At 34.3% G+C, this 17,446-nt stretch overlaps 1 protein-coding gene and 1 long non-coding RNA gene across 4 annotated transcripts in view; one reads left to right on the top strand and one right to left on the bottom strand.

The window, feature by feature from the left end:
- Window positions 1–17,446, top strand: part of CDK13 (cyclin dependent kinase 13) — a 122,616-nt gene that overhangs the window by 64,200 nt on the left and 40,970 nt on the right. For both annotated transcript variants that reach the window (XM_042914560.1, XM_042914551.1), the window contains exons 6-7: window positions 15,580–15,769; window positions 16,812–16,868. In XM_042914560.1, the coding sequence (XP_042770494.1) occupies window positions 15,580–15,769; window positions 16,812–16,868 (247 nt within the window). The remainder of the gene's footprint in view (window positions 1–15,579; window positions 15,770–16,811; window positions 16,869–17,446) is intronic.
- Window positions 1–17,446, bottom strand: part of LOC122205924 — a 31,822-nt gene that overhangs the window by 7,407 nt on the left and 6,969 nt on the right. The window lies entirely within an intron of this gene.

Raw genomic sequence — 17,446 nt, 5'->3', positions numbered from 1 at the left:
AGCCCAATGCGGGGTTTGAAATCATTAACCATGAGATCATGACCTAGGCCAAAGTTAGACGCTTAATTACTGAGCCACCTGGGCGTCCCATCCTTGCCAATTATTTTTAATAATATTTTATATTATTTAAAATACCCCAAAATATAATCGTAATTATAACATGTAATGATTATTTAAAAATTATTGAGATGGTTTACATGTTTTTGTACTAAGTCTTCAAAATCTATAGCACATCTCATCTCATTGGGTCTAGCCACATTTCAGGTGCTTCAAAGGCAATTGTGACTCATGCTTTGTGAATGGAGAGCATAGTCCTAGAATATAGCTTGATAGTGGCTCTACTTTGAGGTTGATAATTGTATTTGATGTGTTTTGGAGTCTCCTACTGCCCATTTACCCCATTTCCTATATACTTCCTGTAACAGCTGTGGACTTTTTGTTTTTGAGGATCCACCTTTTATCTATTCTCGGTTGGTCTAGCAGTAGAGCTCACTCCACTTGCAGCGCCTTAGGGGCACATCACTGGCCAGTTAGAGTAAGGTCTTCTTGTGTATGAGGTTGAGATTTATTCCAAGATTTCATGCATAGAGTGAGGTTGTCTCACCTGTGCGGTGTAAGCTTGAGAGCAAGAAGGAACTGTTGTTGCAGCAGCCACCTTGTGACAGTATAGGTTCTTAGTTTAAGGCCAGCACTGACATGTAGAGGAGACTAGACTCTAGGTGTAGGATTTTGAAAACTCCGTTTCACTCTATACCCAAAACAAAGAATGTTTCGGAGATTGATAAATCAACTTTTTTGTTCAGGTCAGTATACTTTGACTCTTGTAGGTGTGGATTAGGGAGGTCTATCTTAAAATATCCTGTGGTTTTAGAATGTCCTAGTAGCACAGGATTGTTCTGGGATTGACTGGAGGGTTTCCACCAAATATAATTCAGGTTAAGTTGTGATTCCTAGGCCTCAAATGCTTGACTTTACCCCTTATAAAGGGTTGTTCCTGACCTTCTGGTGGGGCTGACATTTAAGGACTCAGTCTAATTACAATGAACAGTAATGATTCAAATGTCTATTCAGTGAAGGGAATCAGAAATGCAAGTAACACGTAATTTATTCCCCCCAATTTATTTGTTCTCCGTTTTGCATTTTATTGCTTTTGCCTGTGAGTGTAGAGCTTATTGTGATCAGTTTTTACTGAATTTAAAATCTCTTGTATCTTAAGGACTTTTAACTATAAATTCTTTATTATTTTAATGTTCTTTTGAAAGAGTTCCTCTGTAATGAGTATAAAAGTAAAAATTAGTTTATCATAATCTTTGAAATAATGCAAATATATATAAAGAAAAAAATTAATTTCCTGGTTTTTTCTTGAGACTTTTTTCCGAATCCAGGGTTAACAGCCTGTTATATATCTTTCAAGACCTTTGTGTCTTGGAATGGAAATAGAAATAGAAATAGAAATAATAGAAATGTATATTTTTTAAGTTTATTTATTTTGAGAGAGAGCACATGCAAGGGAGGGAGAAGGAAGGGAGAGAATCCCAAGTAGGCTCCGTGCTGGCAGCACAGAGCCTGTCGTGGGGCTCAATCTCACAAACTGTGAGATCATGAGCTGACTCAAAATCATGAGTCTGATGCTTAATCGACTGAGCCACCCAAGTGCCCCTAGAAATATATATTTAAATCTATATGTTGAGAGAGAGAGAGAGAGAGAGAGAGAGAGAGAGAGAGTCAGAGAGACAGTCAAGCAGAGAGAGACAGAGAATCCAACAGTTTGGTAGAGTTTGAGAGAAACTGATAGGAACACAGAGAAAGAGAGACAGGGGCACAGAAAGTCCCCCAGACACAGAGAATCTGACAGAGTATTTACACTGTCTTAAAAATCCCCTGTATTCACCTGTTCATATCCACATTTAAATTCTTTGGCAAATACTGTTTGTTTCTTACTATCTCCCTAGTTTTACATTTTCCAGAATGTCATTATAATTGGAAAAATAACAGTATGTAGCCTTTTCAGATTGGTTCCTTTCACTTAAATAATACACTTAAGTTTGCTCCATGGATTTCCATGGTTTTCATGCATCATTTCTTGTTAGTGCTAATTAATATTCCACTGGCTCCATGTACCCCATTTATCCATTCACCTACTGAAGGACATGCTGGGTTTGGATTATTGGGTTTGGATGCTTGGGTTTGAATAAAGCTGCTGTAAACATTCACATGCAGGTTTCTGTTTGGATATATGTTTGTAGCTTCTTTGGCTAAATACCAAGGGGCATGAGTACTGGGTCATATAGGAAGAATGTATTTGGTTTTCTGAGAAACTTTCAAACGGTCTTCAGAAGTGATTTTACCATTTTGTGTTTCCATTAAGTAATAAATGATGAGAGGTCTGCTGTTTCATAGCCTCACCAGCATTTGGTGTTGTCAATGTTTTGGATTTTTGTCATTCTAGTAGGTGTGTATGGTATCCCATTGTTGTTTCAGTTTGCCATTCTTTTTTATATTTATTTATTTTGGGGGAAAGCACAAGTGGGTGGGGGCAGAGAGAGGAGGACAGCGCATCTGAAGGTGGGCTCTGTGCTGACAGGCTGACAGCAGGGAGCCCCATGTGGCTTGAACTCACAAACCTCAAAATCATACCTGAGCCACCCAGGTGGCCCTCAGTTTGCTCTTCTTTAATGAAGTATGATGTTGAGAATCTTTCCATATGCTTATGTGCCACCTGTATGTGGGGTTTTTTGGGTTTTTTTTCTCCTTGGTGAGGTATCTGTTCAGATCTTGTGCCCATGTTTTAATTGGGCTGTTTGTTTTCTTAGTGTTGAATTAAACAATTTTTTGTACATGGCTGTATACCAGTCCTTTCTCAGATACATTTATTAAGATTTTCTTCCAGTCTGTGGCTTGCCTTTTCATTCTTCTAAGGGGGTCTTCCACAGAGCTGAAGTTTTTAATTTTAGTGAAGTCCAACTCTTTTTCCTTAACACCATTTCTTCTTTCACAGATTGTAAATTTGGTGGTGCATCCAAAAAGCCTTTGTCATACTCAGGGTCCCCTGGATATTCTCCTGTGTTATCTTCTAGGAGCTTTATAGTTTTACATTTTACCCTTAGGTCTATGATCCATTTTAAGTTAATTTTTGTGAAGCATGTAGTATCTGTATCTAGATTCTTTCAGTTGTTTTTTGTGGGTTTTCTTTCTTTTTTTTCTTTTTTGGCATGCATGCCAGTGCCTATTTATTCCAGCAGCATTTGTTGAAGACTGTCCTTTCACTATTGAGGTGCCTTTGCTCTGTTGCTGAAGATCAGTTGACTGTTTTTTAAGGATCTATTTCTGGGCTATTCTGCTATTCCGTTCCATTGGTCTACTTGCCTATTCTTTTGCAAATACCACATTGTATTGAGTATTGTAGCTTATAGTAAGTGAGGTTAGATAGTGTTAGTCCTCTAACTTGATTCTTCTTCTACTGTGTTGCTCTTCTAGGAATTTTGCCTCTCTGTATGAACTTTAGAATCATTTTGCCAATATTCATAAAATAACTTGTTAGGATTTTGATTAGGATTGCAATAAATGCATAGATCTGGTTGGGAAGAAATATCTTTACAATATTATGTCTTCACTCCATGTACATGGACTGTCTCCATTGATTTAGATTTTTGCTTTTTCATCAGGGTTTGTAGTTTTTCTGGTACATATTTTGTTAGATTTATAACTTAAATATTTAATTATTTTTGTTCTTAACGTGAATAGTATAATGTTTTTAATTTCGAATTCAGTTGTTCACTGCTGGTATATAAGAAAGCAGTTAACTTTGTACATCAATTTTGTATCTTGCAACCTTGTTACAATTGCTTATTAGTTGCCCGACTTTTTTTGGTATTCTTTGGGATTTTCTTTTTTTTTTTTTTTCTTTTTTTTTTAATTTTTTTTTTCAACATTTTTTATTTATTTTTGGGACAGAGAGAGACAGAGCATGAACGGGGGAGGGGCAGAGAGAGAGGGAGACACAGAATCGGAAACAGGCTCCAGGCTCCGAGCCATCAGCCCAGAGCCTGACGCGGGGCTCGAACTCACAGACCGCGAGATCGTGACCTGGCTGAAGTCGGACGCTTAACCGACTGCGCCACCCAGGTGCCCCGATATTCTTTGGGATTTTCTACACAGACAATAATGCACATTTTATTTTTTCTTTCTAATAATGCCGTTTATTTCTTTTTCTTGTCTCACTGCATTAATTAGGTCTTACAGTACGATGAGTAGAAGTGGTAAGAGGGGATATCCGTGGTTTATTCTTGCTATCAGTGGGAGATCTCTCACCATTTAAGAATGATGTTAGCTGCAGGTTTTTGTAGAAACTTTTGTAGAGGAAGTTTACTGAGTTTTGTTTTGTTTGTTTTGTTTTGTTTAATCATGAATGAGTGCTGGATTTTGTCAGATGCTTTTTCCTACATCTGTTGCTATGATCAGATAATTTTTTTTTTTGTTGTTAGCCTTGATGTCATGGGTTACACTGACTAATTGTTGAATGATGAACCTGGTTTTCATACCTGAACTAAATCCCACTTGGTCATGGTGTATATTTTTTATATATACATTGTTGGATTTGATTTGCTTATATTTGGTGAGGATTCTTACATATGTGTTCATGAGAGATGTTGGCTGTAGTTTTTCTTTCTTGTGGTGACTTTAGTTTTGGTATTAGAGTAATGCTGGCCTTATAAAATGAGTTAGGAAGTAGTCTGTCTCCCTATATTTTCTGGAAGAGATTGTAGAGAATTGATATAATGTCCTTCTTAAAATTTTTGGTAAAATGCACCAGTAAGCCCATCTGGGCCTGATGCTTTTGGTCTTGGAAAGTTATTAATTATTAGTTCATTTTCTTTAATAGATATAGGCCTATTATTTTTCCTTTTGTGAGTTTTGGTACATTGTGTCTTCCAAGGCATTGGTTCATTTCATCTATATTATTAAATTTGTGGGCAGAGTTGTTCATATATTCCTTTACTGTCTTTAAAATGTTTTTGAGAGAAATAGTGATGTTTCCTCTTTCATTTCTGAGATTTGTAATTTGTACATATTCTCTTTTTTCCCCTAATTAACCTGGCTAGAGGTTTACTAATTTTATTTGATCTTTTCAAAGAATCAGCTTTTAATTTCACTGATTTCTGTTCTAATTTTTATTATTTCTCTTTTGCTTACTTTGACTTTAATTTGCCCTTTTTCTAGTTTCCTAGAAAGATGGATGCTTAGGTTACTGATTTTAGGTCTTTTCAAATACATGCATTCAGTGATGTAATTTTTCTCTAAGCAGTACCTTTGCTTTCTGAGGAGAAATTTGATATAATTTTTATCTTTGCTACTCTGTAGGTGAGTTTCCCCCTCCCTCTGGCTTCTTTCAAGATTTTTCTTTCTTTCTTTCTTTCTTTTTTTTTGATTCTCAGTAGTTTGAATGTGATATACCTAGATGTTGATGTTTTGTATTTGTCTTCCTGGGTATTCTTTGAGTTTCCTAGATCAGTGGTTTGGATTTATCATTAATTTGGGGGAGATTTCAGCCATTATTACTTGAGATTTTTTGTTTTCCTTCCTCTCTTTTTTCTGTTCCTAGTATTCTCTTTACATGTGTGTTAACACCTTTTGTAATTGTCCCACATTTTTTGAGTATTTTGTATTGTTCTGCATTTTTTTTTTTCAGCTCAGTTTTGGAAGTTTCTTTTGATATCTTCAAGCTCAGTGATTTTTTTGCTTGGCCATGTCCCATATATTGATTACCCATCAAAGGCATTCTTCATTTTTGTTACAGTGTTTTTTGATTTTTAGTACTTCCTATTCATTCTCTTTTAGAACTTCTATTTCTCTTCTTACAATACCCATTTGTTCTTGCTTATTGTCTACTTTTCCCATTAGAGCCCTTAGAATATTAATTATAGTTTTTAAAATTCCTTGTGTGATAATTCTAGTTTTTCTGCTATATCTGAATGTGACTCTGATGTTTGCATTTTCTCTTCAGATTGTGTTATAAAATACTGTATGATATTTAGTTGAAAACCAGACGCACAATGTATTGGATAAAAGTAACTGAGGTAAATTGGCTTTTAGTGTATGGTTTATGTTTATCTGCCTAGTGGCTAGGCTGTGCTTTTTGTTTGCTGAAGCTGTGTCAGAGGCTAAGCTCTCCCCTCTTGTCTTTTGGGTTCCTTGGAGACTTCTTAAATAATATCTGGGATGTGCAGTTCTTTAAGTTGTATTCCCTTGTTACTATACAGAAGCCCTATTTATACGGTGGTAAGTTATGGGGGGAGGAAAAGTATTCTGTACTTCTATGATTCGGTCTGTTTTTTAGTAAGCCTGTATCCTTGGGCTGTGTCCTTCAGAAGTGTTTCTCAGTTTTCTTATATTTTTCCCCCTTAAGTGAGGCAGGAATACTAAAGGATGCTGCAGTTGAGTATTTCCTTCCTCTAAGTGAAAGGCTAGAGTGTTGTGGAGATGGGATTTTATTTTTTTTCTGCCAGATCGATAAAGCTCTTGTGGAACCCCAGTCAGTTAGTCTCTGTTAATATAATTTCTCTTGAGAGCAGGCTGTGTTAAGAACAGAATGCTCTGAGTGTATTTGATCATGACTGTTTTCCCCCACCCCTTGCTAGAAGCACAGTATAATTTTTTTGTGATCTTCGATGTGATAACCTGGTAGGTTTCCTGAAGGGAAAACTTGCAGAAGTATGGGAACCTATGTAAGGCTGGATCCCCTGGAGTTTTTAACTGTTAGACTTGTTCATGTGGAGTATCCAGCCATTTGTCAACTACATTTTGGGCTTTCCTACCCTGATAATAGTTTCTATGGAGATTTCTTTTCCTGGGTTTCTTCTCTGGTGAGTTGACTCTCTTTATCCACCTGTCTCCTTTGCTAATTTGGGGGGCAGTGGTTTGCTCTGTGACCCTTAATTCTCTGATCTAAGAAGAGTTGTTGATTTTCAGTTTATTCTCCTATTTTCTTGTTGTAACAATGGGATTGGTAACTTCCAAATTCCATACATGTCAGACCAGAATCAGGAAGACCTAGTGTTAATTGCTTTTTTACTATGTATTTTACTTTTCTTATTAAAGAATAAAACATACCTCTAGGTGATAAAATTTTTTTGACACAGCTGCATGATGTGCCACAGTGTGGATATGTACAGTTTTATTCAGTCAGTTCTTTATGGGCATTCAATATTTCCCATCATTTTTTCCATTACAAACAGTTCTGCTAGAAATGTTCTTATGGGGTACCTGGATGGCTCAGTCAGTTAAGTGTCTGACTCTTGATTTCGGCGCAGGTCTTGATCTCATGGCTCATGAGATCTAGCCCTACATCAGTTTATGAGATCGAGCCCCGCATTGGGCTCTGGGCTGACAGTGTGGAGCCTGCTTGGGATTCTCTCTCTCTCTGTCTCTCTCTGTCCCTCCCCTGCGCACACTCTCTGTCTCTCTCAATCTCTCTCTAAAAATAAACATTTTTTTTTAAAGTCCTTATTCATGTGTAAGTATACATGTATACTTGCATACTGGCGCTATTATTTCCTTTGATTTACTCCCAAATGTGGGATAGCTAAGTCAACAGACATTGTAGTTTTAATTAGTAGGTAATCAGGTTACTTTGCTAAAAAGTTGTAGTGTATGAGTTTCCTTTCATTTGAAAATCACTGGAGGGGGTGCCTGCGTGGCTCAGTTGGTTAAGCATCTGACTCTTGGTTTTGGCTCAGGTCACGATCTCATGGTTTTGTGGGTTCGAGCCCCACTTTGGGCTTTGCACTGGGAGCCTGGAGCCTGCTTGGGATACTCTGTCTCCGTCTCTCTGATCCTCCCCCACTTGCACTGTCTCTGTTTCTCTTACATAAATAAACTTAGAAAGAAAGAAAGAAAGAAAGAAAGAAAGAAAGAAAGAAAGAAAGAAAGAAAGAAAGAAAGAAAGAAAGAAAGAAAGAAGGAATTGCTGAATATTGTCAGTCTGATAGGTAAAAATGGTATCTCATTGTTTCTTTGATTAGTACTTTCCTGATTACTAGTGAGGTATGGAGCATCTTATTACCATTTTGATTTCCCACATGCATTCTTTGTGACATTGCCATTTCTTTCAGTTGGGTTGTTTTTTCCTTAACAAATTGTATATTAGACATAGTTGTTAATATATTTAAAAATTACTGTTTGTGTTCCTCGTAGAAAAGTCAGAAAATGGCAGCAAAAGAAGAAAGTAAAAATCACCCATCTGCTCACACAGAGATAAACTGCTCTTAGAATTTTGATATTGGACATTTTTCTAACCATATGTATGTATATAAATTCCTACCAAAATGAAAGTTTACTTGGCATGCTATATTATAAAAAATATTATTACATACGATTTTACTAATGTTTCAATACAATGTAAGGAAAAATAACATGCAGTAGAAAAAAAATTTTTTTTTTAATTTTTTTTTTTTTTAATGTTTATTTTTGAGACAGAGACAGAGCATGAACGGGGGAGGGTCAGAGAGAGAGGGAGACACAGAATCCGAAGCAGGCTCCAGGCTCTGAGCTGTCAGCACAGAGCCTGACGCGGGGCTCGAACTCACGGATCGCGAGATCATGACCTGAGCCGAAGTCGGACGCTTAACTGACTGAGCCACCCAGGCGCCCCGGAAAAAAAAATTTTTTTAATGCATTTTGTGGGGTGCCCAGCTAGCTCAGTCAGTGCAGTGTATGACTCTTGATTTTGAGATTGTGGGTTTGGGCCCCACACTGAGTGTAAAGATTACTTAAAAATAAAATATTTAAAAATAAATTTTAAAAATAAAAATAAATGCTTATGACTCACTAAATTGATTTCATGATCCAGTTTGAAAGTTGGAACTTTTGAAACATTTTGATATGGGAACATTCTATCCCTTAATTCAGGATAACTTGAAAACCTACTGAAATTTTTATTTATTCATTTTTGTTGCAAACATTTAAAACAATTCAGTATTAGTGAAATAGTATTATTGAACTACTCAAACATACTTAAGACAGTATGATGAAACCCATTGTTGCCATTTCTCACATTTAGCCGTTATCACATTTTGCTAATCTTGTTTCATTTCTCTCCCCACCTGTTTTTATTATGCCTGGATTATTTTTAAGTGAGTCTTAGACATCATATTGTAAACATAAATACTTGATTAATCCTCCGCCTATAGTATATAATGAATTTGTGGTTATGTTAAAAAAGAGAAGAGGCAGTTTTTTATAATATTTATATAATTTATATAATATTTATATAATTTATAATATTTTCTAATAGTTGATATTTACATTTACCAAGTTGTCTCAGAAATACTTTTTATGAGGGCTTTGTTGAAGTCTGGATGCAAACAAGATCTACATTGTATGTGGTTAATTATCTGCTCTTACGTTTTAAAAATTTCATTCCATTTATTTACTGAAGATTAGACCACATTTTGGATTTGGCTAAATGCTTCCTTTTGGTGTTTTTGGATTGTTCTTCTAACTCTCATATTTGCTATAAATGGTAATTAGATCTAGATGCTTGTTTAGAGATAAGCTTGATTCTTTGGCAGTTTTGCTTAAAAGATGATGCTGGAAGCTATTATCTCTTATGGTTTCTATGGGCAGGGATTTGGGAGCATCTTCGCTGGGCACTTTTGGCTCACGTTCTCTCATGAGGTTGCAGTGAGGTGTTGACTAGATCTGTAGTCACTAGAAGGCTTGACTGGAGTTGGAGAATCACCTTCCCTCAAATGGCTGGCAAGGTGTAGTTCCACGGTTGGTGGGTGGTCTCAGTTCTTTACATGGGCCTTTCAGTAGAGTTGCTTGACTATCCTGACAGCTTCATGGCTGTCTTCTCCCAGGGCAAGTTATTCGAGAAGGTAAAATAGAACCTGCAGTGTCTATATACGATCTTGCCTTGGCAGTCATTGATATTATCACTTCTGCAGTATTCCTTTGGTCACACAGGCTGCCCTCGAACCACTGTGGGAGGGCATAGATACCTGGACATAGAATTGTTGGGGACCATGTTGGAGGCTGACTAACCATAGATGATTTGTTTTTAAAGAAATTCATTTACTTATCTTTTATTCTAAGTAGGCTCCGTACCCAGCATGGTACTTGAACCCATGACCCTGAGATCAAGAGTCACATGCTCTAGCAACAGAGCCAGCCAGGCGCCCTTACTGTAGATAATTTTAATTTAAAAGAATAAGGTTTATATTTGTTTGATCTTATACTTTTCTTTGTTTTATATTAAAAATCTTAATTCCCAAGGTACTAACCTAGTCCTACAATATACACATAATTTCAAGATAACAATGCTAATATTAGTTACTAAGAAGAACACTGAATAAGGTTTTAGATTTCTTAATGTTTCTTTTTGTTCCTAGACTATACCCCACTAGGGATATTTAGTCAAAATACTATGATACAGACCTGCAGCCAGTTTGATACACGTTTAGGTTCATCTGTTTCTGATCTTTTATGGAAATACACTCTTACCCTTTTTGGTTAATGATGTATATTTATCATGTAAAACATTACATGACTCTAAACTCACAACTTTAAAACAGGGCACATTCAGAATAGGCTCACTCGCATTTCTCTTTTTCTCATTCTGTCCCTTTCCCATGGGTAACTGTTATGTTTTTGTTTTTAAAGTTTAATTCATTTCAGTTTCTTTTCTACATATTCACCCTCCTCTCTTTGTATAAATAGGAGCATAATAGTAAATGATCTCCTGTGCCTGGTTCTTTCCTCCATAGTGGTAGAGATTGTCATCACCTCTTTTTATGGCTACACAGCACTCCACCATGCGGATGTACAGTTTATTTGGTCTCCTGCTGGTCGACATTTACATCGTTTTCAGTCTTTTACTGTTAGAAATAATGCTGCATTGAGTAGCTCTGTGCCTATATCATTTAGCATTTTTGTCAGTGAATTTTGGGACAGGTTCCTAGAATTGGGTTTGTTATAGGTCAAAGGGAAATGCTAAATATAATTAAATTAGATATTAACAGATTCCTAGCATGTCCGAGAGAGTGTTCCTTACAAGCTTTGCAGTAGAGTCTGGTGTCATACTTTAGGGTTGTTGTCAGTTTGTTATTGTGGTGAGCTTTCAGTTTGAAAAAATAAATTTTTATTCTGGGCGAGGTTAAGCAACTTTCCATTGATGGAATGGCAATTTGCTATACTGGTTTTTTGGTGGTTGTGGGTTTTTTTTGGGGGGGGGTATCTTTTTTTTTGCCTACTTTTCTTAAGGTTGTTAATCTTTTTCTTTCCGACTTAGAGGGACTTTTTATAATGGATATTAATAAATTGCCTGGAATATAAGTTACAATTGAATATTTTCCAGTTTGCTTAACTCTTCTAAATTTGCTTGTAGTGTTTTTAGCCATGCAATAGATTTTTATTTTTACATAGTCGCATCATGGAAGTGTTTTCCCTCTTATTGCTTCTTGATTTGATTCCTAGTTAGGAAAGTTTTCCTCATTCTGAAGTTAGGAAGAAACTCATGGTTTTTGTTTGTTTGTTTTTTTAAGTGTCTCATGATTTTATTTTTTATATTTAGCACTTCTTCGTTTGCTTTTTATGCTGGTATATGTTGTGAGGAAAAGACCAGTTTTATCTGTTTCTGTCTATTTCAATTGCTCAAATATTGTCAATAAATCCATATTTTGCCCTATTGAAATGATACACCATCTTTATCATATATTAAAGTTTTGTATGTGCTTGGGTAATAGATTTCTGGATTTCTGCTTTATTTCATGTTTACTTGCAAATATTACACTTTCTAGTTATAGACATTAATACTGTCTTTATATCTGGTAGAGCCTCATGCCCAGATCCCCTTTTAGATGTTTTCATTGCTATTCTTCTATTTTTCTATGTGGATATAACATCAACTTTATGTTTAATTGTAGGGAAGAAAAACTATTTTAAAAAATTGAGCTTGTGATTAATTTATAAATTACTTAGGGGGAATTGACATCTTTTTCATGTTGAGCCTTCCTATCTAAGAGTGTATGCACTTTTTGTGTGTATAGTTTTGTCTCATAAGAGTCTTACAAGTTTATCTTTGAAGGATTTGGCACATTCCTTAAATTAAAAAAAATTAATCTTTTATTAGAAACAGAGCCTTCCATTTTGTCTTTTAACTGGTAGTTACGTTAGTGACTCCTTTATGTTTTATTTCTGCTGTTTTTTTTTTTTTAATTTTTTTTTTTTTTAACGTTTATTTATTTTTGAGACAGACAGAGCATGAACAGGGGAGGGGCAGAGAGAGAGGGAGACACAGAATCTGAAACAGGGTCCAGGCTCTGAGCCGTCAGCACAGAGCCGGACGCGGGGCTCGAACTCAAGGACCGCGAGATCGTGACCTGAGCCGAAGTCGGCTGCTTAACCGACTGAGCCACCCAGGCGCCCCTCTGCTGTTTTTTTTAAATGTGTTACTGTTTTTAATAATTTTCTCATTGAATGTTTATGTCTTTTGCAGGGACCAAAAGATAATTTCATCTGTATAGAGAGATAGTTTTCGTTTTAATTCTTACACCTGTAATTCAATTCTAATAGAAATAGAATGCAAGCCGTTATATTTTAATTTAAAATTATCTGTTAGCCTCATTTTAAAAAAATCAGTCTGTTTAAATAATATTTTTATTTAACCCAGTGTATCAAGTAGATTATTTCAGAATGTGATTGGTATAACAGATTATTAAAGTATTTTATATTCTTTTTGTTGGTTTGTAGTAAGTCTTGGAAATCTGTTATACATTTTATACTTCCAGCACATTCAGTCTAGCCAGATTTCAAGTGTTGAATAGCCACATGTGGCTTGTGGCAACTGTATAACACCATGCACATTCTAAATACTTTCTCTAACTGTGTTATTTAATGTCATCAAAGATTAATCTGTCAAATGCATACTATTTTATAATCTACTTACTTTATCTTAACATCATTAATATGTTTCCACATCAATATTGTACCTCTACAATAATTTTCAAAGCGCATGGTATGGTATAGATGTACCATAATAAGCCAGTTTTTTGTTTGTTTTTTGTTTGCCTATTGTTTTGCCTTTAAGTATTTTATTGCACTATTGCTTTTAGTGAACATGCTTATAGTTAAATCTTTGCAATCTTTATTTCCTTTTGCTGAATGTCTATAAATGCACTTGCTCTGTAAAAGGGTATGTAATTTTTAAAGCTTTGGTGTATATTGCCTATTTATATTTTATGAATCTTCTAATTTACTGATACTACATAACAGTGTCTATTTACCTCATGAAGCCTTTGTTAATACTGTGTATTTATTGTCTTTCTTTTGAAATGCCTTTAGTTAAAACCCTTTAGGTAACCCTTCAGTTAAGAGTGGTATATTGCTTTGTATATTTTGATTGATAGTGAAATGTGTGTTTGGATATAAGCATCTTTTGCATATTGACAGTTCATTTTATTTATCATTTTCTTTTGTGGGATTGGTCTTCTAACGTACTGATTTGTAAGACTGTGTTTTATATTAAGGAATTTGTAGGACTTTGTTTTATATTAAGGATATTAATCTGTTTTGTAGCAAATATATTTCTCCAGTTTGCCATTTGCCTTTACCTCCCTTTTTTAAATTGTATTTTAAAGTTTATTTATTATTTATTTTTGAGAGAGAGAGAAAGTGCACACGTGCACAAGCAGGGGAGGGGCAGAGAGAAGAAAAAGAGAGACTCCCAAGCAGGCTCTGTGCTCTCAGTGGGGCTTGATCCCACGAACTGTGAGATCATGACCTGAGCCGAAATCAAGAGTCAGACGCTTAACTGACTGAGCCACCCAGGCACCCCTTGCCTTTACCGTTCATATTGTTTACTTATGTACATGATTCTAAATTTTTATTTAGTGAAATCTGTTGGTTTTTTTATGGGGTTGTGTTTTGTCTTTGGTGTAACTCACCCATCTTCCTGTGGGGTTATGGTATTTGTTCCAATACCAGCTTCACCTTGTTTTTTCTTCACTGACTTCAAATGCTTGCTTTCATAATTATTAGATGTATATTGACGCTTTATTTTCTGGTGTATATTATATTGCACTTCTCTGTCCCTACAGGTTATATGAAATCTCTGGTAGGGCAGATGTTCATTTTCAGAAACATTTTGGCTGGTACTTTGGTTCTTGTTTTCTTTAAGGTGAATTTTAGCATTATTTTGTGAAGTTAAGTATCTTCTTAGCAAGAGAAAATAGAAACAAATCCTTGGCTCTTTTATTGAAACCATTTTATAGTACAGAATTTTATAGTTTGGTATTTCGTAATGAATTTGTATGGTTATTGTTAAAGTTTATTTTCCTGGTCATTTGTAGTAATGTTTCTTCTGTGGAGTAGTGTAAATTTTATTTTCTAATAAGTTGTTAATTGCATATATGAATGCACCTTTTGCTTTTTGTATATGATTTTCTCTAACTTAGGTAGTCTCTTTTTATTCTATTGGATTTTCAAGGAAAATAGTCATCTACCAGTAATTCTGTTTTTCTTCCTTTCAGTGTTTACACATTGTCTTTAATTTTCCTTACTAACTTCTACAGCAGTTAGTAATAATTAATGTTTTTTCTTATTTATAACACCAAGCATTTTACTGCTAAATATGACTTGGTTGTTGGTTTGAGAGAAGGGTACCATCATAAACTTGTTTTTCAATTTTTATTTACATTCCAGTTAGTTAACATAGAGTGTAACGTTAGTTTCCGGTGTACAGTTTAGTGACTCGGCACTTACATAGAACACCCGATGCTCATCACAAGTTCACTCCTTCATCCCCAACTTTTAAGAGTATTCTTTTTTTAAGTTTACTATAAGTAAGATCTTGGCTCTGTTTTTAGTTAGGAACTGATTGTTAATTTTCTTCAGATGACTTTTTTGGCATATTGATAGCTTATTTTCTTTGATAGATATATTGAATTTTGTCAGCTTTTCCATGAATATTTTTAGATACAGCTTTGGATTCAATTTCTACAAGCTTCAGTTAGGGTTTTTGGATCTCTTATAAGTACAGTTGTTATGTATGTGCTATGTGCTATTTTAGGTTTTGGTAGCAAGATTAAGTTGGTTTTATAAAATAAAGTTGTAATTTGTGTGCTTTCAAATGCTCTGGAGATGTACAAACAGAATTAAATTATATGTTTATTGAAGGCTTAATAGAAATCATCTAAAATCAAACTGGGCTCAGATTCTTTTCTTATTAAATACAATTCTTTTAACACTTTTAAATTTTCTTTGATGAACTGTACTGATTTTATTCAGCTTCTGCTGAGAGACAATTTGTTCAGTGTATAAAACAGTTAATTTATTTTACATTAATCACGCCCAGAAGCTATGCACTGTAGGGTTGATTTCCATATCTTAACAGTTTTCTGTTTCCTTGGGACGTTTTTATTGATTTTAAATTCAGAGAGAAAGATGAATGTTATTGAAGTCACAAAGTAGGACTTCTTTTCAAGAGATAATTTTCTTCACAGCCTTTTTTTTAAATTTTGAGCCTATAGAAAAGTCTTATAAGAATAAAAATTTTAATGTGTTAACTATTCTTGTTCTTAGGTGCATTTTATCTGGTGTTTGAATATATGGACCATGATCTGATGGGACTACTGGAATCAGGCTTGGTTCATTTTAATGAAAATCACATAAAGTCATTTATGAGACAGCTTATGGAAGGCCTGGATTATTGTCATAAGAAGAACTTTTTGCATAGAGATATTAAATGTTCAAATATTCTTCTAAATAATAGGTATGGTATGAGTCTGATATATGTGTTTCAAATGAGTATTATATAATGTATACTTTGATTCTGTTGAAAAGATTTAAAATTTATTGCTCAAGCTGTTATAACATAATCAGTGTTATTACTGCCAGAACTGCATCTGAACATGTGTTAAATACACTTTGGTTAATTTTCCGATAATACTTTTTGGTGTACATAAAATAATACTTAATCAATTTTCTTATTTGATATTCTTCCAGATAATGTGAATGGATATTCTTATAATTAATAATGATTTCAGCCTTAGGTTAAGAATAGTTCTGAGAATTTTTTTTAATTTAGAATTTGTTTTACACCAGTATCACAGTTTTAAAGTGAACTTTTTTTGAAGTGTGTATACACAGACACACACACACATATATACTTATACACACACACAAGTAGATATTTAAAGTTTATGTTAAACATTTTACTGACAGCATAACCTGAGCTCTGATAATTCTTTTGTAAGTAGTACTCCTTGTTAGTTTAAGTGAGATATGCCTGGTTCTGATTTTAGTTACTAGAAAGGGTTCTATGTACCTAGCCCCTCTAAGAATTGGAAAATTAAACATAAATTTAAAATGATACGATTTCATTCTCATGCTTTACTGATTTGATTTGAACAAGTAATATGTCTTAATACTGAGTAGCAACAATAATCTCATTTTATTTTCATTGAAGTGTACTTTTCTAAATAGGAACTAACTAATACTAAAATACTGTTAATACTAGTACAATAATAGTAATAGTTGTGGTGGTGGTACTAGAATAATAGTAGCTGAAATTGTCAAAGGAAAAGTACTGTTTGTTTTTTTTTTTTTTTTTACGTGTTTATCTGTTTACCTTTCCTTATAGGACTTGGGGTACTGCTGTGTGATCAATGTTAAAGTTTATATAAGTATATTTTTTATTAGTCCTAGGAATAGAATATGAATGTGTATGATAGGATTAGATATCTATGAATATGTACAAATATGTATGATTTCAGAGTAGGCTAATAGTTTATGTTCATTTTGTCTTCCACCAGAGGGCAAATAAAACTTGCAGATTTTGGACTTGCTCGATTGTATAGCTCAGAAGAAAGGTAAGAGTATTTTCAAATGAGTATTATAGACAATAGAGACCAGTTTTAAGGACAGCTTATTGATAGTTTATTTTTTTTTTAAGAAATAAACTTTTTTAAGAAAAGGAAAATCTACTATACTTTTCATTGTTAAATACAGGAAATAATATAATTTTATACCATATTGGATTGACTGTTTTAATTACAAATTTTATGTATTTATCTCAATTTAAAAATAATTGCTTTTTTGGCACTTTAGAGGTAAATAAATTTTTTTTTTTAAATGTGTCATTTTAAATGTAGCTTAAGTACAGATCCAGATATTAAGATGTTGGTGATTTTTGTGTTTAGTGAAAAATATTAGTACAGTATGTGCTTTTTTTATACTGCATGTTTAAGCTCACAAATTTTGTTTTAGTTATTAATTTGGATTCCTTTTTTTAAAAACTCAAGTTTTATCTATAGTTATGTTTGTTGTAAACTCTCTGGAACCTTTTATTTAAACTATTGTGAGAAAGTTCCATTGTATAACTCTTCTCTGTATGGAGCTTCCCTGGCTGCACTTGGGACGTGTATCCCATTTTGGCTCCTTTGGGCCT

Source organism: Panthera leo, chromosome A2 (genome assembly GCF_018350215.1).
Source record: "Panthera leo isolate Ple1 chromosome A2, P.leo_Ple1_pat1.1, whole genome shotgun sequence".
NCBI classification, from domain to species: Eukaryota; Metazoa; Chordata; class Mammalia; order Carnivora; family Felidae; genus Panthera; species Panthera leo.
Note: the sequence above shows the minus strand (reverse complement) of the source record. Positions and strands in the feature narration are given on the sequence as shown.